This window comes from Dictyostelium purpureum (assembly GCF_000190715.1).
Source record: "Dictyostelium purpureum unplaced genomic scaffold DICPUscaffold_104, whole genome shotgun sequence".
NCBI lineage: Eukaryota > Evosea > Eumycetozoa > Dictyosteliales > Dictyosteliaceae > Dictyostelium > Dictyostelium purpureum.
The window spans coordinates 1-24,176 of record NW_003519441.1 but is presented as its reverse complement, the minus strand read 5'-3'; the positions used below and the strand labels follow the sequence as shown (position 1 = coordinate 24,176).

Sequence of the window (24,176 nt, the reverse complement as noted above, 5' to 3'; positions counted from 1 at the left end):
TTTTTTTTTTTTTTTTTTTTTTTATTTATTTTTTTTAATTTTTTTATTTTTAAAATTATTATTTTTTTTATTTTTTTAAATAATTTTTCTTTTCATATGAACAAGCTAATATACAATAGATAATATAAATAACATATAATAATAGTGAAAATATAAAAAGCAAATAATATATAATATGGCTTCAAATTTACCACAAGAAAGAAATCATGATGCATGTTTAATAGTTAGAGATTTAGACCCAATGGTAACGGAATCATTATTAATGGAACTATTCATACAAGCAGCACCAGTAGTTAAAGTTTTCATTCCAAAAGATAAACTAACTCAACAACATACAGGTAGAGCATATGTCGAATTTCAAAGCTCTGCAGATGCTGAATATGCCCTAAAAGTTATGAAGTTTGTTCGTTTATTTAATAAAGAAATTAAAATTAAAAAGGTAACTATTATTCATTTCACTATACTAATCACTAGTATCAATATTCTAACTTTATTATTTTATTAACAGGAAAGTACAGATAAAATTGATATTGGTGCAAATTTATTTATTGGTAATTTAGATACAGATGTTGATGAAAGAATTCTATTTGATACATTTTCAAGATTTGGTACAATTTTATTTACACCAAAGATTATGAGAGACGAAAATGGACAGAGCAAAGGATTTGGTTTTATTAGTTTCGATAGCTTTGATGCATCTGATGCTGCTATTGAATCATTAAATGGCCAGTTCCTTTGTAATAAACCAATATCTGTTAGCTATGCAAGAAAGAAAGACTCAAATGAAAAACATGGTTCTAAAGCTGAAAGAATTATTGCCGCAAGTAGAAGTGCTGGTGGTTTTAATCAAAGCGGAGCCATACCCCCACCTCTTACCGCTGGTGGTTTAATGCCACCCCCACCCCCATCTTTTTCAACTCAACAACCACCTTTACCACCACAATTTAGCCAACCACCAAATTTCAACCAACCATCACCTTTTCCACCACAACAACATTGGGGTTCAATCCCACCACAACAAAGACAAAATCAAAACTTTAGATGATATATTAAAATTAAAATATAAAATAATAAATTTAAAATATTGTACAGTACAGTCTAATAAATATTATTATGACTTGTAAGTTTCAAAATACTTTTTTTATTTTTTTTTTTTTATAAATAGAAAACTATGATATATTTTTAATTTGAACACCCTTTCAAATTTATTTCTTTTTTTTTTATTTTTTAAATTTTTTTTTAAATTTTTTTCAAATTTTTTTTTGAAATTTTTTATTTTCAGTCACTTCAGTTAATATATTTGTATAATTAAAAAATAAAAAATGGATTTTATTCGTAATCTTGTCGATGGTGAACAAAAAGAAATTCCAAAGAAACAATGGAATGTCAATCAAGAAAACTTCTCTCTTGACGGTCCATTAGCTGTCAATCCAAAAGATGAAGATAAATGGTATGTATTGGTGGAAAAATAAACAATTTCGAAATAATCAAGATAAAAAAAAAAAAAAAGAGTTTTATAATTAATAATATTCAATTTTAACAAATTAAAGGATCTGTAGATGTGGTCAATCAAAAAATTATCCATATTGCGACGGTTCACACAAAGCCTACAATGAACAACACGGAACCAAAGAAACCCCATTAAAAGTTAACCAAGGTAATGATACTGTTTATGTTTGTAGATGTGGTTATTCAAAAGACAAGCCATTCTGTGATGGTGCACACTCTATCCTTAAAAAGGTCGAATTAGAAAGAGAAAATGGTGTTTTCAATTTAGTTAGATATGCTCTTCCAATTATTCCATTTGTTTTCTTATCAATTTACATCAAAAACCATCTTCAATAATTTTATAAACAAAACTATAAATTTACTAAATATAAATAATAAATAATTTTAATTTAAATAAAATAAATAATAAAAAAAACTTTATACTAAAAAAAAAAATTAGAATATATAATTTATTAATTTTTTTGTTTATATTTAAATTATATTTGAAAATGATTATACAAAGAGAGGAGGGTATGATTATAAAAGATTATTATTATAAGAAAAACTAATTAATAATTTTAAAATTAATTCATTGATCCATGGGATCTCCATTGAACAGAATCAAAGAATAAACTTGAAATACTATTATTATTATCTTGAAGAGTTGCATAAATATTTCTAACCTTTTGGAGACCATAAATTGCAATTAAATTTAATATTGATTTTTCAATAATTGGATTCATCTAAAAAAAATAAATATTCGATTAGTTATTTATATTAAAAATTGCATAATGAATTGTTATCTTACCTCCAAAGTTTTATATTTCATTGAATAGTATCTTGATAATTGTGATGAAGAAATTAAACAGTTTCTAATATCACCATGGTCAGTGAAAATTTTAATTAAACCTGTGATGGCTAATGGGTGTAGCTTATCTTCTGAAACCAATTTTAAGAAAATTTTTTCAGCATCACCCAATTCACCAAGTCTATAAGCTAAACGACCTAAACGAGTCCAATCAGAAATTGTACGGTTTGGATTAATATGCTTTAATGAAATTTGAATATTTTCACCAATTTTCTTTTGCTCCTCTTCTTCTTTCCATGATTGGAAAGCTTTGATATCTTGAAAGAGGGCATGGAATGCAAATTCTAAATTTCTATTTATATAAGATAATGGGAGTTTAACCTTCATAAAGTTTGGTTCAATATCGAATGTAAGATACTCTTTAGATTCTTTTGGTGTTGTTGATTCTGAACCATAATTATCTATAAAGCTTGAGAGAATTTCAGAGATATTTTCGAGAGTTAAAGATTTTTCATCAAATGGTAATCTAATAATTTTTGGTTTTGCTGGTTCCTCTGGTTGCTGTTGTTGTTCAACTGCTTGTTTTTGATGATCTTCTATAGTAGTAGTACTGCTGCCTTCACCCTCTTCTAAATCAACTTTTTCTAAATCTTCAGCTATATCACTGCCATCAGATGTAACATCTTCATCTCTCCATAAAACTTCTTTTGGTACGTTTGGTTCCTGTGAAATTGGTGGTGGTGGAGGTTCAGTTGTACTATTATCAGTCTCTGTATTATCTGTGAGGTTTTCGGTGGCTTGTGGTTTAGATGTTGGTGATATTGTGTTATGACCATCCTTGGTAAAAGATTTTTTATGAGTTGCATCACCACCTGCTACACCACTGCTACTGGCATTTTGGACTGGGCTATGACCACCATTTTCTTTTTTATGTTTATTTCTTAAAGCAGCTGCCAATTCATCAATGGTTTTATTCTTTTTCTCTGCTAATTGAATCCAACCCATCTTTTTAAAGAGTCCAATAAGTATCTTAAAGTATCTTTCGCTATCACCACTTAAAGATGTTGAAGAGAGGCATTTTAAGACTTCCTCGCCTGGCTCTTCATCAAATTCGATCTCCTCATCCTCTAGAACTTGGAGGATATTTGGATTTTCTGGTGCTGGTGTTACCTTGCTATATCTACCTTTACCAATTCTATCGGTGACACTGTCTACATTAACATATGGTGCATTACTAAGGAATACTATGGCCCACTCGACATAACCCATTTGAACCAAAACTGAGGCAGCAACCTCCCAAGCACCAACTAAAGATGGTCTTAAAGAGAGGGCCTTTAGGACATATTGCAATGCTGCTAATAAAGTTTGATTTGGTTGCTGTGGTAACTGTGGTGATTGAATAGATACTACAGCAGTTGGAGGTGTACCAGTAGTAATTGTATTGGTATTGGTTGGTGATTGGATACCAGGTAATTGAGATAATAAATCTTTATGATTTTTTGCTAAAAGGGTTGAAGCCAATTCGATTAAAATTGAGCATGATTCTGGTGCTTTTTCTAAAGCTGCTTCGAGCAAACGTTGAGACTCCTCGATATTACCTTGATTTCTTTGAGCAATTGCCATTGGAACAGAAACGCTTGGTTCTGTTTTGTAAAGATCTTCAAAAAAGTTTAACATTGGCAAATGACGATTCCTTGAGATGAAATAGTCCGATAATGTAGTGACCAGTAGATTATTACTATCATCAATCTCCATTCCATCGGGGTTTGCATGAGTCTTTAGATCTACATAAAGCTCTCTATCATAGCCACCCAATTTTCTACCATGCCAGAAATGCTCTTGACAAAGCTTCAAAAACTCTTGTTCATCATTTTGATTCTTTAAACATGTTGAAATAACTTTAACTGGTCTTAAGAAATGTGGTGGACCTTGAATGTAACGAAGCATTGAGCTGATATAGGTCTCTTTCCAAAACAAATCCTCCAATGCGTTCTTTTCACCAGAAGGATTTATAGAATAGCATATTGGGGGTGAGGTATGATTTGATGTACCTGCTAATTCTAAATGTAAATCCATCTTTAAAAATGCGTTGTATGATATTAGATGGCACAAATCAATTTTATAAACACCTCTACCAAATGATGATTTCTCTTGATTATCTAAAATTGAACTACCCAAATATACTGCTGCAGCTGATGTTGATTCTGTATTAATACCCAATGCCCAATGATAAGATGATAATTTATTTGATTTTAGTCCCGGAACAAAACGTGGTGGTTCGTATGATTTAGTTAATATACATAAATCCGGTGGCCCCAATCCAATGAAATTTTTCATCACCTTTTCTCTTTCCTTCAAAATTGAACTATTTGGACTTTCAATCTTTTCTTGAATATTATAAATATATTCCCCCATATTTTTAAATTAAATAAAACTAGTATATATATCTTAAATTCTTTTATTTGTTTATTATTTTTTTTCTTTTTTATTAATGGTTTTACATAAAATATTTATATATATTAATAATAATAATGGTATTTTTTTATTTTATAAATAATAGTTAATCTTTTAATTTTTTTAATTATTTTAATTATTTTATAATTATTATTGTTGTTATATTAAAAATAAAAAAAAATAAAATAAAAAAAAAAAAGTATTATTATTATTGTGAATTTAAATTTTTATGTGCAATAAAAAATTTGTATATTATTAATAAAAAATATTATTATAAAATTAATTAATGTGTTGTTGTTAAGTGTGTGTGAATAATAATAAAATTGAATAAAAAATAATAATAAATTATTTTTTTTAATTGAAAATTTTTTTTTTTTTAATTTTTTTTAATTAATTTTTTTTTTTTTTTATTTTTTCATTGTGTAATCATGGTGCGACGTATACTCATTTCTCTTTTTTTTTTTTTTTTTATTTGTTAGTTTTGTTTCTTTTGGCAATGAAAAATTATGATGTTCATTAAAAAAATAAAAAATGTGTGAATGTGTTAATTTGGATGTGATTTTAAAAAAGATATTTATATTTTAATTTTCTTTATTTATTATTTATTTATTATTTATTTATTATTATTTACAACAAAATATTTTAAAAGCAATGGTTTACACCAAAAAAATAAAAAATAAAAAATAAAAAAAACAACCACATTTTGTTTATTTTAAATGAAAAACCCCATTTAGATTTTTTACTAATTACTTTAAGATACAATAATTCAATTTAATAATTGTGTGGGTTTTGTTGCTTTTAAAACTTTGTAAATCAGATATTTTTGTTATTTAAAAAATAAATTTTTTTTTTTTTTTAATTTTTTTTTTTGAATTAATAAGTTTAATATATTTTTTTATTATTTTTTCATATCTTTTTTATTTTTTTTTTTTATTTTTTCATAGCATGTAAATAGCAAGGTGGGCAAACTTTGAAAAAAAATCAAATAAAAATAAATATAGATATATTAATAATTTAAATTAAGTATTAAAGAAAAATTAAAGGGTAATAAAATTAATTTTATTTATTTTAAATTTTTTTTTAATTTTAAAAAAAAATTTTAAAATTTTTTAAAAAAAAAAAAAAAAAAAAAAAAATATTTTTAAAAAATAACTATCCCTTGTGTTTATTAACTCTTTCTCCTTTATTTAGTTTATAGCAAAATAATATCAATAGAAACAAAAAATAACAATACAACAATAACTAAACTGTACATATAGAAATAATAAATAAAATAAAAAACAAATAATAATATATTAAATTTATAGAAATATTAGATAATATCAAACTGATAAATAAGCAAAAAAAAAAAACAAAACAAAATTAAGATATTAAATAAAAATATTTAAATTACAATAACATAAAAAATACATATATAATAAAAATGACAAAAAATAAAATTGATCTCAAGGTAGTACTTTTAGGTATGCTATTTTTATTTATTTAGTCGAAAACCCTTATTTAACTACTAACAATTATTTTTTATTTTAACAAGGTTATGCATCTGTCGGTAAAACATGTATAGTCTATAGAGAAATGTATAATCAATTTGGTGATACACATACAGTATGTACTCAAAATAAACAAATATATATATAGAAACTTAAAGTTTTTCCTAACTTATTTTATTATTATCTAGACCATAGGAGGAGCTTTTTCGAGCAAAAGAGCAGTTGTTGGTGATACTGAAGTTTTATTAGGTATTTGGGATACTGCAGGTACTGAAAGATATCAAGCTGTAAATAGATCATATTATCGTAGAGCGAATGCTGCTATTGTTTGCTATGGTAACTATTTAATAATAAAAATATGCAGTAATAAAATAAATGTTAATATTAATAAAATCTAATTATTTGTTTAACAAAAAAAGATTTAACTAATAGCGAAACTTGGGAAAAAGTTACTTTTTGGGCAGAGGAGCTAACCCAAAACGAACCAGATATCGAAATTTATATTGTTGGTACAAAATTAGATCTAATTCAACATGGTGAACAAAGAGCAATTCCAAATATAAGGGTTGAAGAAACAGCAAAGAGATATAATGCCCATATTTTCGAAACCTCATCAAGAACTGGCGAGAATGTATCTTTATTATTCCAAACCATAGCCGAAAATTTTTGTAAAAAAACCAATAATGGTACCAACCTTCCAAATCATAATAATAATAATAGTATAGGTAATAGTGTAAAAGTAGACCAAAAATCAGAAAAAGAAAAAGGAGGATGTTGTTAAAATAGATCTTTTTAATGGATTAGCACGTTTTTAATATTTAGAAAAAAAAAAAAACTCAAAAAAAAAAACAACAAATGATAAATAGATTAAAATAACCATCACCAACCCACATAAATTTGGATATAAGTATTAGTCCACACCTCTTTATATTTAATTATATAATAACTTGTAAAGAAATTATAAAATAAAAATTTTAAAAGAAATTTTAGCAAAAATCAAAACAACTATATAGTTGTTTTAGTATTTTATTTATATTATATATTATTACATACAATGAATAATAATATTATTTAATTTGATTTTAGTTATTATTATATTATATAATTATATATTATATACTATATTGTTTATATTTATTATTTTATTATTATTTATATTATTTTATGTACAGTAGCATATTTTTTTTTAATTAATAAATATTTTATTTTCTTTTCATTTTTTTTTTATTGATTACCAACAAGCATATTTTGCAAACTTGGATTTTGGATAAGTTCTTAATAAATATAATCTTAATTCATTTGCGCAAACTAAAAATACTGCAAATGGGATTGGGATCAACCAAAACTTGTATGGAATGATAGTGCAACCAAAGAATACTCTTACACCTGGGACGTGAACAATGAAAAGAGCAACTGCTAACATTGAAAAAATACCAAAATTGAAAACCATATTACCAAAACCCTGTTGGAAAATTGAAACAATACGAGTTTTACATGAGAGAGCAGCACCAATACGAGTGATTACAATAGCAACAAAATATGCAGTTTGAGCTTCATTGAGGATTACTAATTGTTTTCTCCAGTCATGACCACCATAATCTTCAGCTTTTTCGATGAAATAAGTTGATGAAACATTAAATAACTCGGATGCAGAGTAACCATAGTCTTTGAAAAGGATGAAGTAATTTAAGAGACCAGCACTACATTGAATAATACCTAACCATAAATAAGAGAAAATAGCTAATCTAAGAGATACTAATTTATCTTTTTTAACATTTCTTGGTTTACGTTTCATAAGATCGGTTTCACTTTCTTCATAGGCATAAGAAATTACTGGGATAAGATCAGTACCTAAATCAATACAAAGAATTAAGATACCTGAAAGAGCAACTGGCATTTGAAGGACAAAGAAACAAAAGAATGGAATGGCTTCTGGAATATTGGATGAAAGAGTATAAGCAATGGATTTCTTTAATTTATCGAAAATAATTCTACCTTCTTCGACACCATTAACAATTGAGGCAAAGTTATCATCTAATAAAACGACAGAGGCGGCTTCTTTAGCAACATCACTACCAGTGATACCCATAGCACAACCTAAATCTGATTTTTTAAGTGCTGGTGAATCGTTTACACCATCACCAGTTACAGCTACAATATCACCTCTCTTTTGACATTTCTCTACAATAATAAGTTTTTGTTCTGGTGATGTACGAGCAAATACAATTTGACGGAGTGAAAGAATTTTATCCCAATGTTCATGAGTTAAATCATCTAATTGAGAACCTGGAATTACAATTGATGAGCCACGTGAGAAATCCATGTCTAAAACTTCGATACCTTCTCTCTTTGCAATATCATTAAGTGTTTCGTCAGTTTCGATAATACCAACTTGTTTAGCGATTGAAGTTGCAGTTAAAGGATGATCACCAGTTACCATCATAACTCTAATACCGGCTTCTTTACATGTTTTGATAGCTTCTGGTACACCTGGACGTGGAGGATCCATTAATGCTGTTAAACCTACAAAAATGAGTTTGGAAGTTGGGAAATTCTTTTCCTCAGCATCAAAAATATAATCTTTTGGATATTGATCTGGGTCTAATGGAAGGAATGCTAAACCAAGAGCTCTTTCACCTTTACCTGCTAAATGTTCGTATGAGGTTTGGAAACTTGTTAAATATTTTTCGTCTAATGTTTGCTCTTGACCTTCGATGAGTATACGATCACACATGTTGATAATACGTTCTGGTGCACCCTTCATAACTAAAAAGAAATTACCATCATCACCTTCGGTATGAACGCTCATTTGCCATTTGTTTACAGAGTTAAATGGAATTTCAAAGTATTTTGGATATTGATTACGATATTCTTCGACGTTTTGAACTTGATGAGTAAATTTGAGTAAAGCACTTTCTGAAGCATCACCAATAGTCTTTCTGTGTTGAATTGGAATATCTTCTTGATCTTCAGATTTATCGAAAACAGTTCTATTACAAAGAGCAGCAACTTGATAAAGTTTTTGGAAAGTTGGTGATTGGCTATTGAAACAATTACTGGAAGTTAAAGAGTTGCAACTGTAAATGCTGTTATCATACCAAAGATGAACTACAGTCATAATATTTTGAGTGAGAGTACCAGTTTTATCTGAAGCAATTGTAGTAGTTGAACCTAAAGTTTCTACAGTTAAAAGATTCTTTACCAATACATTCTTTTTAGCCATTCTTTTAGCAGTAAGATTGAGAGTAACAGTGAGTGTTGGGAGCAAAGCCTCTGGTACTTGACTGACGACAATACCAATAGTATAAATAATAACAAGAATCCATTCGACCTTTCTACCAAAACCAATTGCAAGGAAAACAGCACCTAAACCAAAAGCAACTAAAGAGATAATCTTGATAAAGTTTTCAATTTCGTCCTTCATTGGAGTTGATTGAGCTTTTGATTTTGAGGCTAATGTAGCGATTTTACCAATAACAGTTCTATCACCAGTTGCAATAACGACACCAACACAATCACCTTGACATGCAAGAGTACCATAGAAAACAAGATTTTGAGTTTCCAATGGATTTTCATCTGTACATGTAACGCTACGAGTTTGTGGTTCGGTTTCACCAGTCAATGATGAATTATCTACTTTGAAATGATGTGAGAGTACAACTCTTAAATCTGCTGGTACTTTATCACCAGCTCTAACAATAACAATATCACCAACTACAAGATCTTCTGAGTCGATTTCAATTAAATTACCGTCTCTTAAAACTTTTGTTGATGATGGTGCTAATTTCTTAAAACCTTCCATAACACCAGATGATTTTGAATTTTGAATATATGAAAAAGTACATGTTAAAAATACAACAATCCATAAAATAATACCTAAATATAACTATATTTTTTAAATTAAAAAAAAAAAATTTTATATTAATTAGTTTTTTAAATTTTAGTGCGAAAATATCAATATTGTATACTTACATTATCTTCACCTTTACTTGTATCAATAGCATATGCAATAATTGATAAGATACCACCAACCTCAAGCATCAATGGGAAAAGACCTAAAAATTCTTTCAAATACTTTATCCATTTTGGTACCGGTTTTTGTGGTGTTAATGCATTTTTACCATCAGTCTCTAATCTTTCGGCTGCAAATTGTCTTGTTAAACCTTGACTGTGTTTTGGATCATTAAAATTGATACTTGTTTTTAATTTAACCTCTAATTCTTCAAGTGGAATTTGATGATCATGCTGTTTAAAATAATTTAAAATAAAAGATATTATTATAAAAAAATTATTATTAGAATTTTTTTTTTTTTTTTTTTTTTTTTTGAAACGGCAACATTTTTTTTTGAGGTGATTTTTTTTTTTTTTTTAATTTTTTTTTTTTTTTTCGTACAATGCGGTGTGCCAGTATATTAGGTGGGGTGATTGTGATTATTGTGCAAAGATTTATACAATTGTGAGGCAACACAAAAAAAAAATAAAAAAATTAAAAAAGTGGGAGGGGGGGGCCAAATGTCCTTTCCCCCTTTTTTTGGAGGGTGAATTGGAAAAAAAAAAAAAAAAAAAAAAAAAAAAAAAAAAAAAATTATAAAAAATAAAACAAATAACGAGGTGTTTTATAAAAAAAAATGGGGTGATAAACACAATACAAAAAAAAAATTAAAGTGTGTAATGGTGAAGAGGAAAAAAAAATATGATTGTTGCTGTTTTTTAATATTTTTACTTACAGTTAATTCATCAGAAGTTTGAGTCGCTAAATCTTTTTGTTTTTTTTTCTTTTCTAAATCTTCAGCAGAAGTTGGTTCAATTTCAACAGAAGTGGCATCTGGAATTGAGGTTGTAGCAGTAGTTTGATTTTTATTTCTTTTAAATTTGTTTTTGATTCTCTTTCTAAGTTTTACCTCTCTTTGTCTCTCTTTTTCTTTAACCATAGAGTAGTAGAGCGGGATTTGTGGCTCAGTGATAACATCAACACTTTCCATTGATCTACTCTTCTTTAAGTTGGAATGAGAGGAGCCCAATTCAATTTCTTGATGGAGATCGGATCTACTTTTTCTAAGTGAGTTTCCACTTTTTGAAAGTGGATTGCCGCCGCTTCCACTTGCTCCATTATTATATGAATTTGTGTCTGAGAATGGGTTAATACCATTATAGTGGGCTTGATTAAAATCTTGGAATGATGTTTGTTTAGGAATATGAGCACCAGAGTGTGTTAAACTATTAGTGCTTTTATTTCTATGACTATGATTTAAAGAATCGTTATTGTTATTGTTATTATTACTATTATTATTATTAGTGTTAATATTGTTGGTGTTATCTGAAATATCTTGTTTATCTAAACTATTTGAGGAACTGTTGTAATTCATAACTTTTTATTATTTAAAAAAGGTTAAAAAAATTTTGAAGTTTTGTGTATATTATTGGGTTTTATATGTTTTTTTGTTTAACTATTTATTGTTATTTTTAATTATTATTATTTTTCCCTTTGGTGAATTATAAAGTAATTATAAAAAAAAAAAAAGAATGTTAGTATAATATTTTTTTTTTTTTCATTTTTATAATAATTTTAAAAAAAAAAATTGAATGAAAACACAATTTTAAAAATAATAAAACAATAAAATTTTTATGATAATGAAATTTTTTTTTCCATCTGCAATTTATAATAATTCTTTTTTTTTCCTTAATAATTTTTTTTTTTTTTTTAATACCGCTACTTACAAATTATTATTTGTATTTAACAAAGAAAAAATATTAAACATAAATGATTAAAAAAAAATCTTTTGTTTATTAAAAAATTATTTTAAAAAAAAAAAAAAAATAAAAAAATAAAAAAAAAATAAAAAAAATAAAATAAAATGTTCTAATGACATTAGCGACGTGTTCTTTTTTTTTTTTTTTGACATGATGTTTGTATGGAGTTTCCATATAATTGTAATAATTGTTTCACAATTTTTTTTTATCCCAAAGCGAAGTGTTAGTGCGGTTGGGGTAATGTTTTTTTAATTTTTTTTTTTAAAAAATATTATTAGTTTTTATATGAAACACACAATTTATGGAACAATGTGTGTGAATAATGGGAAAAAAGTGATGTGGTGAAAATGGGGATGTGTAGTAACTAAGTTTTTTTTTTGTAAGAGATATTTTATTTTTTTATTTTTTTTTATTTTTTTTTTTTTATTTTTTTTTTTTTTATTTATAAATAACACAATTAAAATAAAAAAAAAAAAAATAAAAAAAAAAAAAATAAAAAGATTTTTACATAAACATTTACCTTTTGTTTTTTTATAGAATTCTATTTATAATTTTTCGTTTGCATAAAAATTTGATTATATAAAAAATAAAAAAAATAAAAATTGTTTGAGTGTTTTGTTGCTGTGTTTTATTGAATTTGATTTAAAATTAAAAAATAAAAATAAAAATAAAAAAAAATTATAATAATAATTATTATAATAATTGTTATTTTTAATTGTTGTCGTTTAAAAATAGTTTTATTTATTTATTTTTTTTTGAATATGACGTTTTTATTTATATATTTGAATGAAAATCATGTTAAATATTTAAAAATAAAAAAAAACAAAAAATAAAACAAAAAAAAATTACAACGGAGTGGGCTATCTGAAAAAAAATAGATTTTTATTTTTTTTTATTTTTTTTTATTTTTATTTTTTTAAGACATTTTGACAAATAAAGAAATTAAGTTTTTTTTTAATTTAAAATAATTATTTTTTTTTTTTAATTTTTTTTCATATTCAAAGAAAAAAACAAAGGAAAAAGAAAAGAGAATAAAAAATAAATAAAAAAAATAAAAAAATTTAAAAGGAAAATAATCCATCATCATATTTTTATATAAATATATATTTATAACAATAATTAATTTAGATTGGGATAATTACTTTAATTTTTTATTAATAAAAAAAAAAAAAAAAAAAAAAAAAAAAAAAAAAAAAAAGGAATTTTTCCCCCGTTTTTTTGAAAAAAAAAAAAATTTAAAAAAAGAAAAAAAAATTTTTTTTTTTTTTTTTTTTTTTTTTGATTGATACTTGTAATGTTATTATTAAAAGAAATAAATTTATTGATGAATTATTATTTGATATTACTTTTTATTTTTATTTTTATTTTCAATTTTATTTTATTTTATTTTTTTTAATTTAAAATCCCATTATTATTTTTTCCACACTTTTACCAAAAAAATTTAACCCATTTTAATTATAATTTTTTTTTTTTAAAAAATCTTTATTACTTTGTTCGTAGTCAGCTATGTCATTATATAAACAGTTGGTTTACATTATAATTCGGATTAAAATTAAAATTTTTTATTTATATTTATATTTTTATATTCCCTTAGAAAATTCAACATAACTTTAAAGTGTAGCGAGGGTTTTGGTTTATAAGAAATCTTTTTCAACAATAGCAAATTCTTCACTTTCTTCTTCTCTTTTCTCCAAAATATTGGCACTTTGTTTATTATTACTATTATTATTATTATTAAAAGTTTCAATATAGTTATCATTTAATGATATTTCTAAATTTGATATTTTTTTACCGTCGTATATAACTTCATTATATTCTTCAATATAGTTGGTAATATTAATGTTGTTATTTATATTATTATTCATATTCATATTATTATTGTTATTATTATTATTATTATTATTGTTATTATAATTATTATTATTATTATTATTATTATTATTATTATTATTATTATAATTAATTTCAATGTCAAGGTTTTTTTGAATAAAATGAAAGGAGGATATCCCTATTGGACCCTGTAATATTCTAAAATTATTTTCCAAGTTCAACCTGAAACCATCTTCTACTTTAATTTTAAATTTAATTTTCAAATCTTCTATTGCCTGTTCATCTAGGTAGTTATCAATAAAATCATGAAAAAGAAAATGTTTCATTTTATCTGTGAGTGAGGTAAGATTCTCTCCACCTTTTTCATGATTTGATTCTATTCGTTCGATTAAAGTTTTTGTAAACGATGTCAAATCTTCATCTTTGTTTTGAAGATGTTTCCCAGTAAAAGGTAAATAAAGAAAACCACAACCTTTATTTTAAAAAAAAATAAATCAATTTGATATATTTCGATATAAAAGAGTTTTAATAAATACTTACTTTTCATATTGGTCTTAAGAAATTCATCATTAGCATAGTAAATATCGGAAATACTATTTGTAGTTTTGGAGCATGTATCTAAATCAAGAATGAATAGTGCATTAAAAACAAGAATTGTACCCTTTTTTAATAGATGATTTTCTGTATAAAAAGAGTATTGTTAGTAACAAAATAAAAGGGTTGTTTCTTTGATCTATATTTACTCATTAGTTTTTCTTTATTTTCTAATTCTTTAATAAAATCTTGTATTGGATCTTCGGCTTCAATGGTCTCGGGGCTATCCTCGGAGTAATGATAATTTGGTACCAAAAAGATTTTTTTTTCAGAATCATTTCTTTTTACTTTACTACAAATATACACTATAAGCATTATTTTTGAATCATCCATAGTTATATGATTTTCTAGAAAATGTGTAAATGAAGAAAAGGGAGTATCGTTATTCCAATATTGGTGGCACTTGAAATTGCATTTTTCCTTTAATATTTTTGAAAATTCTTCACAGTTTTTTTTTTGATAATTATTTTCTTCGCCATAAAAAAAGGCTATTTTTTTTATTCCTTTTTCTTGATGATTCTTAAAAAAAATAATTAATATATACATATATATTGTATATGATTAGAAAACAAATACTAACTTTACATTCATTTTGTTCATAGCTAAGTGTTTGGTTTTTTTGTGAAGCATTTAATTCTCTTTTATTATTATTATTATTATTATTATTATTATTATTATTATTATTATTATTATTATTATTATTCATATTCATATTACTTTTATTAATATTATTATGGCTATTATTATTTTTGTTAATTAAAAAAAAATTGATAAAAAATAAAAAAATCAAAATTTTTTTTTTTTTAAATTAAATTAATTTTTTATTTTTTTTTTAAAATTTTTTAAGTTTAGGAAAAAGCCATTGTTTCATTTAAATGGTTATTATTTCCAAATTCATATAATTTATTATTAATATATAAAAATGATATATCTTGGGGAAAAAATTCTTTTTTTATAGTTGGTATTATTTTTTCATCACAATCAAATGCAAACTCTTCTAATAATTCTGGTAAGTATTGAAATGATTCTATGGAAATTATATCGGAGTAGTAGCCAAGTTGAAGAAACGACACATTGCTAGGTATGGTACAAGACTCTATGGGTTTGTCATATTGATTTAATATTACACATTTTAATTTATTCATATTATTTAACCCATTTATCATTATAGCATCTTTAAATATGCCATTGTATATAAATATTTTTAATTTATTATACAGGTATTGGTAAAAAAGCTCATCATTGGCAGTATTGTTACCCTGGATAGATAAAAGTTTTAATTTTTTGAAATTATGTGATGGTTTAAAGTTAAAGTTATCACCAATATATTTAATTCCGATTGCATTTTCAATTATTCCCGACTGCAACCTATCCATATCTGTAACCTCGATTGGGCTGTATCTCTCAATTGGTAAATTCTTTAGTAATTGGAAGTATCTGTTAACTACAGTCTTGAAATCTATTTTTTTATTATATTTCTAAATAAATAAAATAAAATAAGATAAAATTAATAAATAATTTAAAATAAACTAAAATAAAATAATATTTTTACTTACAAAAAGGAAAGGATGCTGTTTTAAAAATTCTATTTTATATCCATTTTTTATACTAATTAGGCATTTTGAAATAAAGTTTTTTAAAATATTTGAATCTATATCTTTTATAGATTCCCTATGGTTAGTGTATAGTTGTTCCGGTAGAATAGGTAGGCCAAGCAACTCCATTGCAAAACATCCAACGCACCACAAATCAATAGAGGGGTTACACTTGAAATTTTTTTTAAATAAAACTTTAAAAATAATCGGTGGGATGTGGGTTCCTATTATTTTTTTAGTTGGATCTCCAATTTCTCTTGATAACCCGAAATCTATAACTTTTATGACTAATTTACCATTGTTTTTAATATCTAGCATTATATTATTTGAATTTATGTCCATATGAACAATATTACATTCTTTTAAAAAAATTAAAAATTTTAAAACTTTATTTATAATTTTAATTATTTGTGGTTCATTGAATCTATATTGATCATTTTTTATTAGATCACTGATTGATCTGCCTTTGAAAATTCTAAATATATATAGATATATTCTTCATCTATACCATATCCATAATATTTTAATATTGTTTTCATTCTTTTTTCTTTTTTATCATTTTCAATTTGAATTTTATTTAATATTTCAGTTTCAAAATTCCTTTCCTATTTAATAAAAATTAAAATTAGTTTTTGAAAATATTTATTTTTTAATATTTATATTTACATTTATTTTTATTTTTTTTATAGCCACATTTTTGTCACCCACAGCATACCCATTTATAATACCGTTTTTTTTTACTGCTCTTATAATTTTTCCAAAGGCACCCTTATTATAATTTTCTTTTATAATATTCCATTCTTCTTTTATATGCATACAAAAAGATGAGTTTTCAATCATTTTTAATAATTATAGAATTTTTATTAGTTTATTTATAAAATATATAATTGTTTATTTGTATGTAGGAAATAATAATTGGTTGAAAATCTATTTTTAAAAAAAAAAAAAAATACAATAAAAAAAAATAAATAAAATAAAATAAAAAATAAATAAAAAAAAATAAATTGAGTTTTTATTTGTGTGTTTGTGTGATTGTGTGTTTGTGTGTTTAGGTGTTTAGGGTTTGTTTGTGTGTGCTATATTTATTTAAATACAGATAAGGAATTCAATAGATTAAGTTTTTTAAAAAACATAAGTAATTTAAATTTATATAATTTAATTAAATTTAATTTAAATTTAAATTAAAATTTTACAGAAAATAGTATGGAGAGAAAAGATATAAATAGCCATCACATAATTGATTATAGTTATTATATAAAAGTTTAATCATGGAAAGTTTTGTTTCAGAAAATTGGGAAATCCTAAAAGCTCTTAGAGAAAATGTTTTTATTGTAGAAAATAAAAACAATATTTTAATAAATGGTAATAGTTTTAAAAAATGTATCTTAAAAAAGGTAATTATTATAGTAGAAACAAATGTTAGTTGTATAGTTTCTAATATCTTTAAAAATTTTAATAGGTAGAATCAACAAAGGAGGGTATTATTTTAAATGATGTTTTAACAGATTCAAGTAAAATAGTAAAACTATATGGTGTTCAAAAAGATGGTGATTATACATGTCTTTTCATCCAATATATAGAGGGCTCTACTTTGCAAGAGTACATAGAAAGGAACCATCCATTATCAAATGAAACAATAGGAAGTATTACAACAGAGCTATTGCAATTATTAAATTATATTCATTCAAAAGAGGTCATTCATAGGGATCTAAGTCCATCGAATATTATCTACGATGAAAATGAAAAGAAATGGAAATTATTAGACTTTGGTTTATCATTTTATTTTAGTGGAAAAGAGGAAGGATCAAAAAACTATTCTTTAGTTGGCACACCTGGTTTGTTTTCACCAGAAACATTTGGTAGAAAAGCTGGGTCAAGAAAATCTGATGTTTGGCAATTCGGATGTTTGGTCATATTGTTGCTGGGTGGTAAGCTTAAACCAATTCATCCAGATGAAGCTGAGGGCATAAGGGATAAAGATTTAATACCGGATATACCAGAGAATGCACACAAGCTATGCAGAAACTTTATTAAAAAGTGTTTTATATATGACCCATATATAAGATTTGATTCAAATTTTTTAAACAGCCACCCCTTTATTACTGTATGTTTTTTATCATTATACATATATATATATTATAAATTCTAATTCAAAAAATCTTTTGTTATTTAGTATCAAAAAGAAAAAAAAAATTGTTTACAAATATTATCAAGAGATCATAGATTATGGGTAGAGGCAACCCAAAAGAAAAAAGGAATTGAAAATGCAGATAAAACATTTTTTTTTAATGGTGATCAGGAATTAAAAGTAGATACCATACCAGAAGGTACAGTACATTTAATATTCGGTAATGATTTTAATGGAATCATCCCAGATGGAGCAATACCCCAAACTGTTAAAATTGTAGATTTTGGTACAGATGGTAAGAGTATATTTAACCAAATCTTGACCCGTGATAACTTCCCAAGAGGTGTAGAGTCATTAACATTAGGTAACCACTTTGAACATGATATACCTGTCTGGCCAAATAAAATCAAATATCTTTCAGTAGGAACAAAAAGAAATCAAATCAAAGGTTTGTGTTCAAAAATAGAAACACTAAAGTATTATGGAACTCTTAAAGAACCTTTAATCCCAAAGAATATTCCATCCCAAGTATTTAATCTACTCATGCCATTATGTAATGGACCAATTAAAGAAGGAACCATACCCGATAAAGTAAACTTTTTTGCATGGGGCTCCCTCAATGAAGAGGATATAGAAACCTTAATGTACCTCCCCAAATCAATAGATGACCTTCAATTCTTATGCCCCAAAGAAGTATTTGAAAAACTTGAAAAAAAACATATTCCTAAAAATGTTAGTATACTTTTAATCAATGGTAAACTAATTGATCTAGATGGAGAAGATTCACTATTACATAAAAATATAATTTGTTAACCCCTATATATAATTTTTAAACCAAATACAATAAAAATAAAAAACTGATTTTAAAACAAATAAAAATAAAAACATTAAATATTTTATAAATTATACTATTTATTTATTTGTTTTCTTCTTTTTTTTTTTCCTAAAATATAAAAGGTTTAATCTTTAACCCATGATGGGCTATTGTCGTTAAAATCGACCAAGGTTACCAATGAACCCTTTTCTGGATATCTAAATGAACTTGATGATTTTGTTTTTGTATTGGTAACATCAAATTGGAAATAATATTTGTCGGTTTTGGCATATTTGGTTGCAGTGTGAACATAAACACCTTTTGCTTCTTTTCCATACTGTAACTCTAAAGCGATTGGCTTTTTATTTATATATATGGTTCCTTTAACTTGATTGTTTTGATTATCCAAAGCATTGTCATAAAATGTGGCACCATATATACATTTATTTGAATAGATTATGTGACTGCCTGAATGGATGGGTGATGATAAACCAGCTGGACAAACCTCTGAATCAAAATCTTGGGTCCAATAAGTATAACCATCTTTTTTGCTTACAACCGAAGAAATGCCAATGGATTTTAAATCTTTGCTTAACAGATTTGCTCTGTGACCATCGTTGTTACCATCTGCTACACAACCACTGCCTATTGGAAGAGTTTCGCAAATCCAAAAGTTGTTGGTTTCCAGTGGATCGGAATGGGCCTTTACAATATTCTCTGCAATGGAGCTATACTTTTGATTTGGGCCACAACCCTTGAGGAATGATCTAATACGCTTTTCGACCGGTGAACCATCGCAATTATTGTGACTAAAGCATGGAGTTGATGCCATATCTTCGGTATGAGCCAAAGCTGCTTTATCTAAATCTAATCTATAGTATAATGGCTCTTGTGGTTTATAAATACCATTTTCCTTTAATACATTTGGTAATTTTTCTCCACCTTTAAAATAGTTTTTTTTATAACCTTGTGGATCTAATCTAAGAGCATTTACTAAAAAATGATTTGCTCTTTCAATCCAATTTGGTCTATGGCCATTAATTTCTGAACCATAGGAACCTGGTCCTGCTGGTTTGGGTGTTCCTGTTGGTTTGGGTGTTCCTGTTGGTTTTGGTGTTCCTGCTGGTTTAGGTGTTGGTTTAGGTGTTCCTGCTGGCTTAGGTGTTGGTTTAGGTGTTCCTGTTGGTTTAGGTGTTGCTATTGGTTTGGGTGTTATTGTTGGTTTAGGTGTTGGTTTGGTGGCTTTTTATATATTTTATTAATTAATAATTATACAATATACATTTAACTTTTTTTTTTTTTTCATTATTATTAAATATAAACACAAATATAATTTTACTATTTTTATTTACATACCAGTGGGGGGAAATAAAAGATTACCAGCATTTGCATTATCGATGAAAAGTGGTAATAATAAAATTAAAGTTATTAAAAGTTTTTTTACTATATTTTTATGGATCATTTTTATTCCTTATAAAAATTATATTTATAATCTTTATTATTACTATTAAAATAATATTACTATTGCAGTATTGAATTATACTTTTAACAATATTTTTTAATAAAATTCTTAATAGGATTATTTGTATAAATATAAAAAACGAAAGAAATAAAGAACAAAAAAATGATACATTATTTATTAAATTTATAATTTTTTTTTTCATTACAAAATTTTATATTATTATTTTTATTACTATTATTATTGCTATTGTTAATGCTATTGTTGTTGTTGTTGCTGTTGTTATTTTTAATGTTTTTGTTAAATGAAAATATCCCCCAATCAAAAATTGTAAATATAAAAATAGAAAATAATTTAATAAATAAATTATAGATAAATAGATTACTACTAGTACTACAATAAATATCTTTTTTACAACTATACCAAAATAAAACCAAACCAAAATAAACCAAAACAAAAAAAATGATAACAGAGATAAAACGACAATATATTGCTGTTTCCTCTATGGTATTTCCTTTAAAAGTCTGTAACACTTATAGACTTAATTTCTACAATAATTTTTTATTAATTTATAAGCTACCACTGCTAGCAATATGGTTGTAAATTAACTATTGTATAATTATATAATATGATATGTGATATTATTAAAATTATTTTGTTTTTTTTTTTTTTGTTTTTTTTTTATAATAAAACTACTAGTGCTACAATTTTTATTTATTAAATTATTTATTATTTAAAAAATGATAAATATTAATATTTAAACTATTATTATTTTAAAAAAAATATTATTTGTTAGGTTAAAAAAAAATAAAAAAAATAAAAAAAATAAAAATAAAAAAAAAGAAAAAAAGGATAGACACACACACTATTTATCTGTATAAATGTTTAAAAAAAACACAAAAAAAGAAACAAATAACTTCAAAATAGCGACTCCAAAATTATTTTATTTAATTATTTTTTTTTGCAATTAATTTATTTATTTTTTGTGATTCAATTAAATGGGGTGGATTTAAATTAAAAAACACACTTTAAAATAAATATTTATTATTATTATTTATTTTTTTTTGAAACACGAGCACCACACACACACACACACACACACAAACACAAATCTAGCACACTCAAAGATTTTACCAACAAACACCAAAATATTATTTTATAACAGTTAAATTTCATTGATGCCTAATAATTTTTTTTTATTTTATTTTATAAGAAATAATGAAACTGTTATCTTTTATATATTTATTTATTTATTTATTTATTTATTAGATATAATTTATTTTTGAATCCAATTATGGTTTAAAGATGGAAAATCCACTATATATGTATTGTTATATTCCATAAATATTTATATTGGTATTTTATTTTAATGAAAAAAAGCAATTCTTATTTTCTAAGAATATATTTTGTTTATAAAAAATACATACCCAACGAAAAATTAATTATTATTAGTTAAATTATTACTTTTATTTAACTATTGTTATTTTAAACATTTATTTATCAAAATTACTCTTTCAATTTATAAAAAAAGATTATTTATTAATTAAATTGATTTTATTTATTTATTTTTTAGTTTGAAATATAAATTATTTAAACCAAATTAGATTGAATTCAATGAAAGTATGATTTTTGAAAAATTGTAGGAAACAATAATCAGACCAAAGCCCACGCTTCAGATCTACTACTATTTATAAATATGGTAAGTCATTATTATATTAATATTATTACTACTATTATTACTACTATTACTATTACTATTACTATTATTCATAAAATTATTTATCATAATTGCTATTGTGAACAATTATGATTTTATAAAAAAAAAAAATTTAATTAAATTTTTTATTTTATTTTTTTTTTTTTTTTAATTTTTTTTTTAATTTTTTTTTTTAATTTTACTTTATTTTATTTTTTATTATTTTTTACTACTTTACAGATTTAAGATTATTTTTAAAACAAATTAATAAACCAAGAATGAATAGCTCTGAAAGTTTTCAGTTTCCACTGTACTATAATAAAGAGCCGTTCTTCACTATACAGCCAATAATCAATACAAGAAAAATTCAATTGCAAATGTGGCAAGATCTTATTTTAGCATACAGTAGATCAAATAAAATATACGAACTAGATCTTAATGAATCTATTAAGACAAATTTAAATTTATTTAATAACGAAAAAATCAATAGTAACTATTATAATACTTTTTTTTTTTTTTTTTTCATTTAGTTTTATATGTTAATAAATTTTTAATTTCAAATAAAGGAAAACTATCAAGAGATTCATTAAAAATTATTTTTGATGATATTATAGAAAACGGATATGCAGAATGGATTGATAAAGAAAAAAATAGAGTTTTAATAATGTGGAGAAAACCAGAAGAATGGGCTTCATTAATTTATAAATGGGTTTCAGATTGTGGATTTTTAAATACAGTTTTAACAATATGGGAAATTCAAAATGGTGATGACTCAAAAAAACAAGATTTCCATCAATTAAATACAACTATACTATTAAAATCTTTAAAAGTTTTAGAGAAACAATCAAAAGCTCAAACATTTTCTTCTGACGACGAAGGCAATTTAGGTGTAAAATTCTTTTCAATTTAAATTATAATATAAATAAATTTTTGTAGTTTTAAATCAAAAAAAAATAATAAAAAAATAAAAAATAAAACAAATAAATAATAAATAATAAAATAATGTAAACCCATTATTTAGAATAATATATAAAATAACTATTTATTTTGTGTTATTTTTAAAAAAAAGAAAATTATGTACAAAAGTATTTTATTATTACTTTATTATTTTTTATTATGAAGGAAAAACATTAAAAAAATGATAAACTTCGTCTTTATCAAACATTGCGACGTGGGTCTCGCAAACTGAACATTTTACAGGTTGGTATACCTCGTCCTCATCTTCATCGGAACTTGAATCATCATTGTTAGTATTATTGTTATTGTTATTGTTATTATTATTAATTTCTTCAGAATCATCAGAGTCATCGGAATCGGTGTCATCTGTATTTTCATAAATATCTGTTCCTTCCTTTTCTTCTTTTTCATCCAAATGTGTATTCTCCAATTTATTTCTTATACCTTGATTCCTTTTTTTTTTTCTATAATTATTATTTTTATTGTTTTTATTATTTTTACTTGTTTGTTTTATTTTATTATCTCTTTTATCATTGTAAATTATATTTTGACCTTTATCTACTATACAATTGTTTACTGAAATAGCTCTATATTGATTTTTATAAGTTGAATGTCTTTGACACTCTACACATAATAATGTAAAGCAACATGGACAACTTAGATATGCATCACTTTTTTTACCTGATGATTTGTAATTTTTGGTTACCCATTTTTCATTTTCATCATCTTCATTTTCATCAAAGTATAATTGATTCCTATCCTGCTCTGTGAATGCATCTATATATAAAATTTTTAAAAAAATTAGTAAAATAATCATCCTTATATACAAATTTAATAAACTAAATACTTACTATTTATATCTTGTTCTCTATCATCATCTTCAATCTCATAATCACTATACTCCTCATCTCCATCCATATTTAATATATTTTTATTAAAATAAGAAAAAAAATAGTGATTTTAATTTAAATAAAAAAAAAAATTAAAAAAAAAAAAAATTAAAAAATTCAAAAAATTCAAAAATTATATAAAGCTGAAAATTTATCAATTTTGTTGATGAATATTACCAAACAAATATCAAATGTAATAAAACGTTTTATTTATTTATTTAA

At 24.2% G+C, this 24,176-nt stretch overlaps 12 protein-coding genes across 12 annotated transcripts; 5 read left to right on the top strand and 7 right to left on the bottom strand.

Annotated features, from left to right (window-relative positions):
* Window positions 1–175: 175 nt before the first annotated feature.
* DICPUDRAFT_151707 (uncharacterized protein) lies at window positions 176–1,045 on the top strand (the record flags this gene model as incomplete). The annotated part of the gene is made up of 2 exons (XM_003287559.1): window positions 176–439; window positions 509–1,045. The coding sequence occupies 2 exons, from the start codon at window positions 176–178 to the stop codon at window positions 1,043–1,045; spliced, it is 801 nt and encodes a 266-aa protein (XP_003287607.1).
* Window positions 1,046–1,322: 277 nt separating this feature from the next.
* On the top strand, window positions 1,323–1,845 carry DICPUDRAFT_87658 (uncharacterized protein; the record flags this gene model as incomplete). Its single annotated transcript, XM_003287558.1, has 2 exons — window positions 1,323–1,450; window positions 1,551–1,845. 2 exons carry the CDS (start codon window positions 1,323–1,325, stop codon window positions 1,843–1,845), a joined length of 423 nt encoding a protein of 140 aa, XP_003287606.1.
* An 83-nt stretch (window positions 1,846–1,928) lies between these two features.
* DICPUDRAFT_94442 (uncharacterized protein) lies at window positions 1,929–4,908 on the bottom strand. Its single transcript, XM_003287543.1, has 2 exons — window positions 2,297–4,908; window positions 1,929–2,231 (listed from the first exon to the last, which is right to left on the bottom strand). Exons 1-2 carry the CDS (start codon window positions 4,709–4,711, stop codon window positions 2,073–2,075), a joined length of 2,574 nt encoding a protein of 857 aa, XP_003287591.1. The 5' UTR covers window positions 4,712–4,908; the 3' UTR covers window positions 1,929–2,072.
* A 1,265-nt stretch (window positions 4,909–6,173) lies between these two features.
* On the top strand, window positions 6,174–7,021 carry rab24 (Rab GTPase; the record flags this gene model as incomplete). Its single annotated transcript, XM_003287557.1, has 4 exons — window positions 6,174–6,213; window positions 6,285–6,355; window positions 6,429–6,576; window positions 6,660–7,021. The coding sequence occupies 4 exons, from the start codon at window positions 6,174–6,176 to the stop codon at window positions 7,019–7,021; spliced, it is 621 nt and encodes a 206-aa protein (XP_003287605.1).
* A 201-nt stretch (window positions 7,022–7,222) lies between these two features.
* Window positions 7,223–11,723, bottom strand: DICPUDRAFT_47441 (uncharacterized protein). Its single transcript, XM_003287542.1, has 3 exons — window positions 10,968–11,723; window positions 10,213–10,485; window positions 7,223–10,126 (listed from the first exon to the last, which is right to left on the bottom strand). Exons 1-3 carry the CDS (start codon window positions 11,604–11,606, stop codon window positions 7,472–7,474), a joined length of 3,567 nt encoding a protein of 1,188 aa, XP_003287590.1. The 5' UTR covers window positions 11,607–11,723; the 3' UTR covers window positions 7,223–7,471.
* A 1,902-nt stretch (window positions 11,724–13,625) lies between these two features.
* On the bottom strand, window positions 13,626–15,127 carry DICPUDRAFT_78438 (uncharacterized protein; the record flags this gene model as incomplete). The annotated part of the gene is made up of 4 exons (XM_003287541.1): window positions 13,626–14,293; window positions 14,362–14,502; window positions 14,565–14,934; window positions 14,996–15,127. The coding sequence occupies 4 exons, from the start codon at window positions 15,125–15,127 to the stop codon at window positions 13,626–13,628; spliced, it is 1,311 nt and encodes a 436-aa protein (XP_003287589.1).
* A 136-nt stretch (window positions 15,128–15,263) lies between these two features.
* On the bottom strand, window positions 15,264–16,328 carry DICPUDRAFT_78437 (uncharacterized protein; the record flags this gene model as incomplete). Its single annotated transcript, XM_003287540.1, has 2 exons — window positions 15,264–15,893; window positions 15,972–16,328. The coding sequence occupies 2 exons, from the start codon at window positions 16,326–16,328 to the stop codon at window positions 15,264–15,266; spliced, it is 987 nt and encodes a 328-aa protein (XP_003287588.1).
* Window positions 16,329–16,453: 125 nt separating this feature from the next.
* DICPUDRAFT_78436 (uncharacterized protein) lies at window positions 16,454–16,850 on the bottom strand (the record flags this gene model as incomplete). The annotated part of the gene is made up of 2 exons (XM_003287539.1): window positions 16,454–16,615; window positions 16,677–16,850. The coding sequence occupies 2 exons, from the start codon at window positions 16,848–16,850 to the stop codon at window positions 16,454–16,456; spliced, it is 336 nt and encodes a 111-aa protein (XP_003287587.1).
* A 428-nt stretch (window positions 16,851–17,278) lies between these two features.
* On the top strand, window positions 17,279–19,012 carry DICPUDRAFT_47438 (uncharacterized protein; the record flags this gene model as incomplete). Its single annotated transcript, XM_003287556.1, has 3 exons — window positions 17,279–17,432; window positions 17,474–18,114; window positions 18,184–19,012. The coding sequence occupies 3 exons, from the start codon at window positions 17,279–17,281 to the stop codon at window positions 18,949–18,951; spliced, it is 1,563 nt and encodes a 520-aa protein (XP_003287604.1). The 3' UTR covers window positions 18,952–19,012.
* A 19-nt stretch (window positions 19,013–19,031) lies between these two features.
* On the bottom strand, window positions 19,032–20,545 carry DICPUDRAFT_47436 (uncharacterized protein). The gene is made up of 2 exons (XM_003287538.1): window positions 20,309–20,545; window positions 19,032–20,194 (listed from the first exon to the last, which is right to left on the bottom strand). Exons 1-2 carry the CDS (start codon window positions 20,412–20,414, stop codon window positions 19,098–19,100), a joined length of 1,203 nt encoding a protein of 400 aa, XP_003287586.1. The 5' UTR covers window positions 20,415–20,545; the 3' UTR covers window positions 19,032–19,097.
* A 1,840-nt stretch (window positions 20,546–22,385) lies between these two features.
* On the top strand, window positions 22,386–23,017 carry DICPUDRAFT_32729 (uncharacterized protein; the record flags this gene model as incomplete). The annotated part of the gene is made up of 2 exons (XM_003287555.1): window positions 22,386–22,596; window positions 22,674–23,017. The coding sequence occupies 2 exons, from the start codon at window positions 22,386–22,388 to the stop codon at window positions 23,015–23,017; spliced, it is 555 nt and encodes a 184-aa protein (XP_003287603.1).
* Window positions 23,018–23,221: 204 nt separating this feature from the next.
* DICPUDRAFT_13745 (uncharacterized protein) lies at window positions 23,222–23,809 on the bottom strand (the record flags this gene model as incomplete). Its single annotated transcript, XM_003287537.2, has 2 exons — window positions 23,222–23,394; window positions 23,617–23,809. Coding segments are annotated over 2 exons (366 nt in total), but the record flags the coding sequence as incomplete, so codon positions are not given.
* Window positions 23,810–24,176: the final 367 nt, after the last annotated feature.

Coding starts and splice junctions, on each gene's coding strand:
- DICPUDRAFT_47441 (XM_003287542.1), bottom strand. CDS start 11,606: ATGAATTACAACAGTTCCTCAAATAGTTTAGATAAACAAGATATTTCA. Junction 10,486..10,967: donor AAACTTCTGATGAATTAACT/GTAAGTAAAAAT, acceptor TATTTTAAACAG/CATGATCATCAAATTCCACT. Junction 10,127..10,212: donor CAAGTAAAGGTGAAGATAAT/GTAAGTATACAA, acceptor TAAAAAATATAG/TTATATTTAGGTATTATTTT.
- DICPUDRAFT_94442 (XM_003287543.1), bottom strand. CDS start 4,711: ATGGGGGAATATATTTATAATATTCAAGAAAAGATTGAAAGTCCAAAT. Junction 2,232..2,296: donor TGAAATATAAAACTTTGGAG/GTAAGATAACAA, acceptor TATTTTTTTTAG/ATGAATCCAATTATTGAAAA.
- DICPUDRAFT_47436 (XM_003287538.1), bottom strand. CDS start 20,414: ATGATCCATAAAAATATAGTAAAAAAACTTTTAATAACTTTAATTTTA. Junction 20,195..20,308: donor TCTTTTATTTCCCCCCACTG/GTATGTAAATAA, acceptor ATATATAAAAAG/CCACCAAACCAACACCTAAA.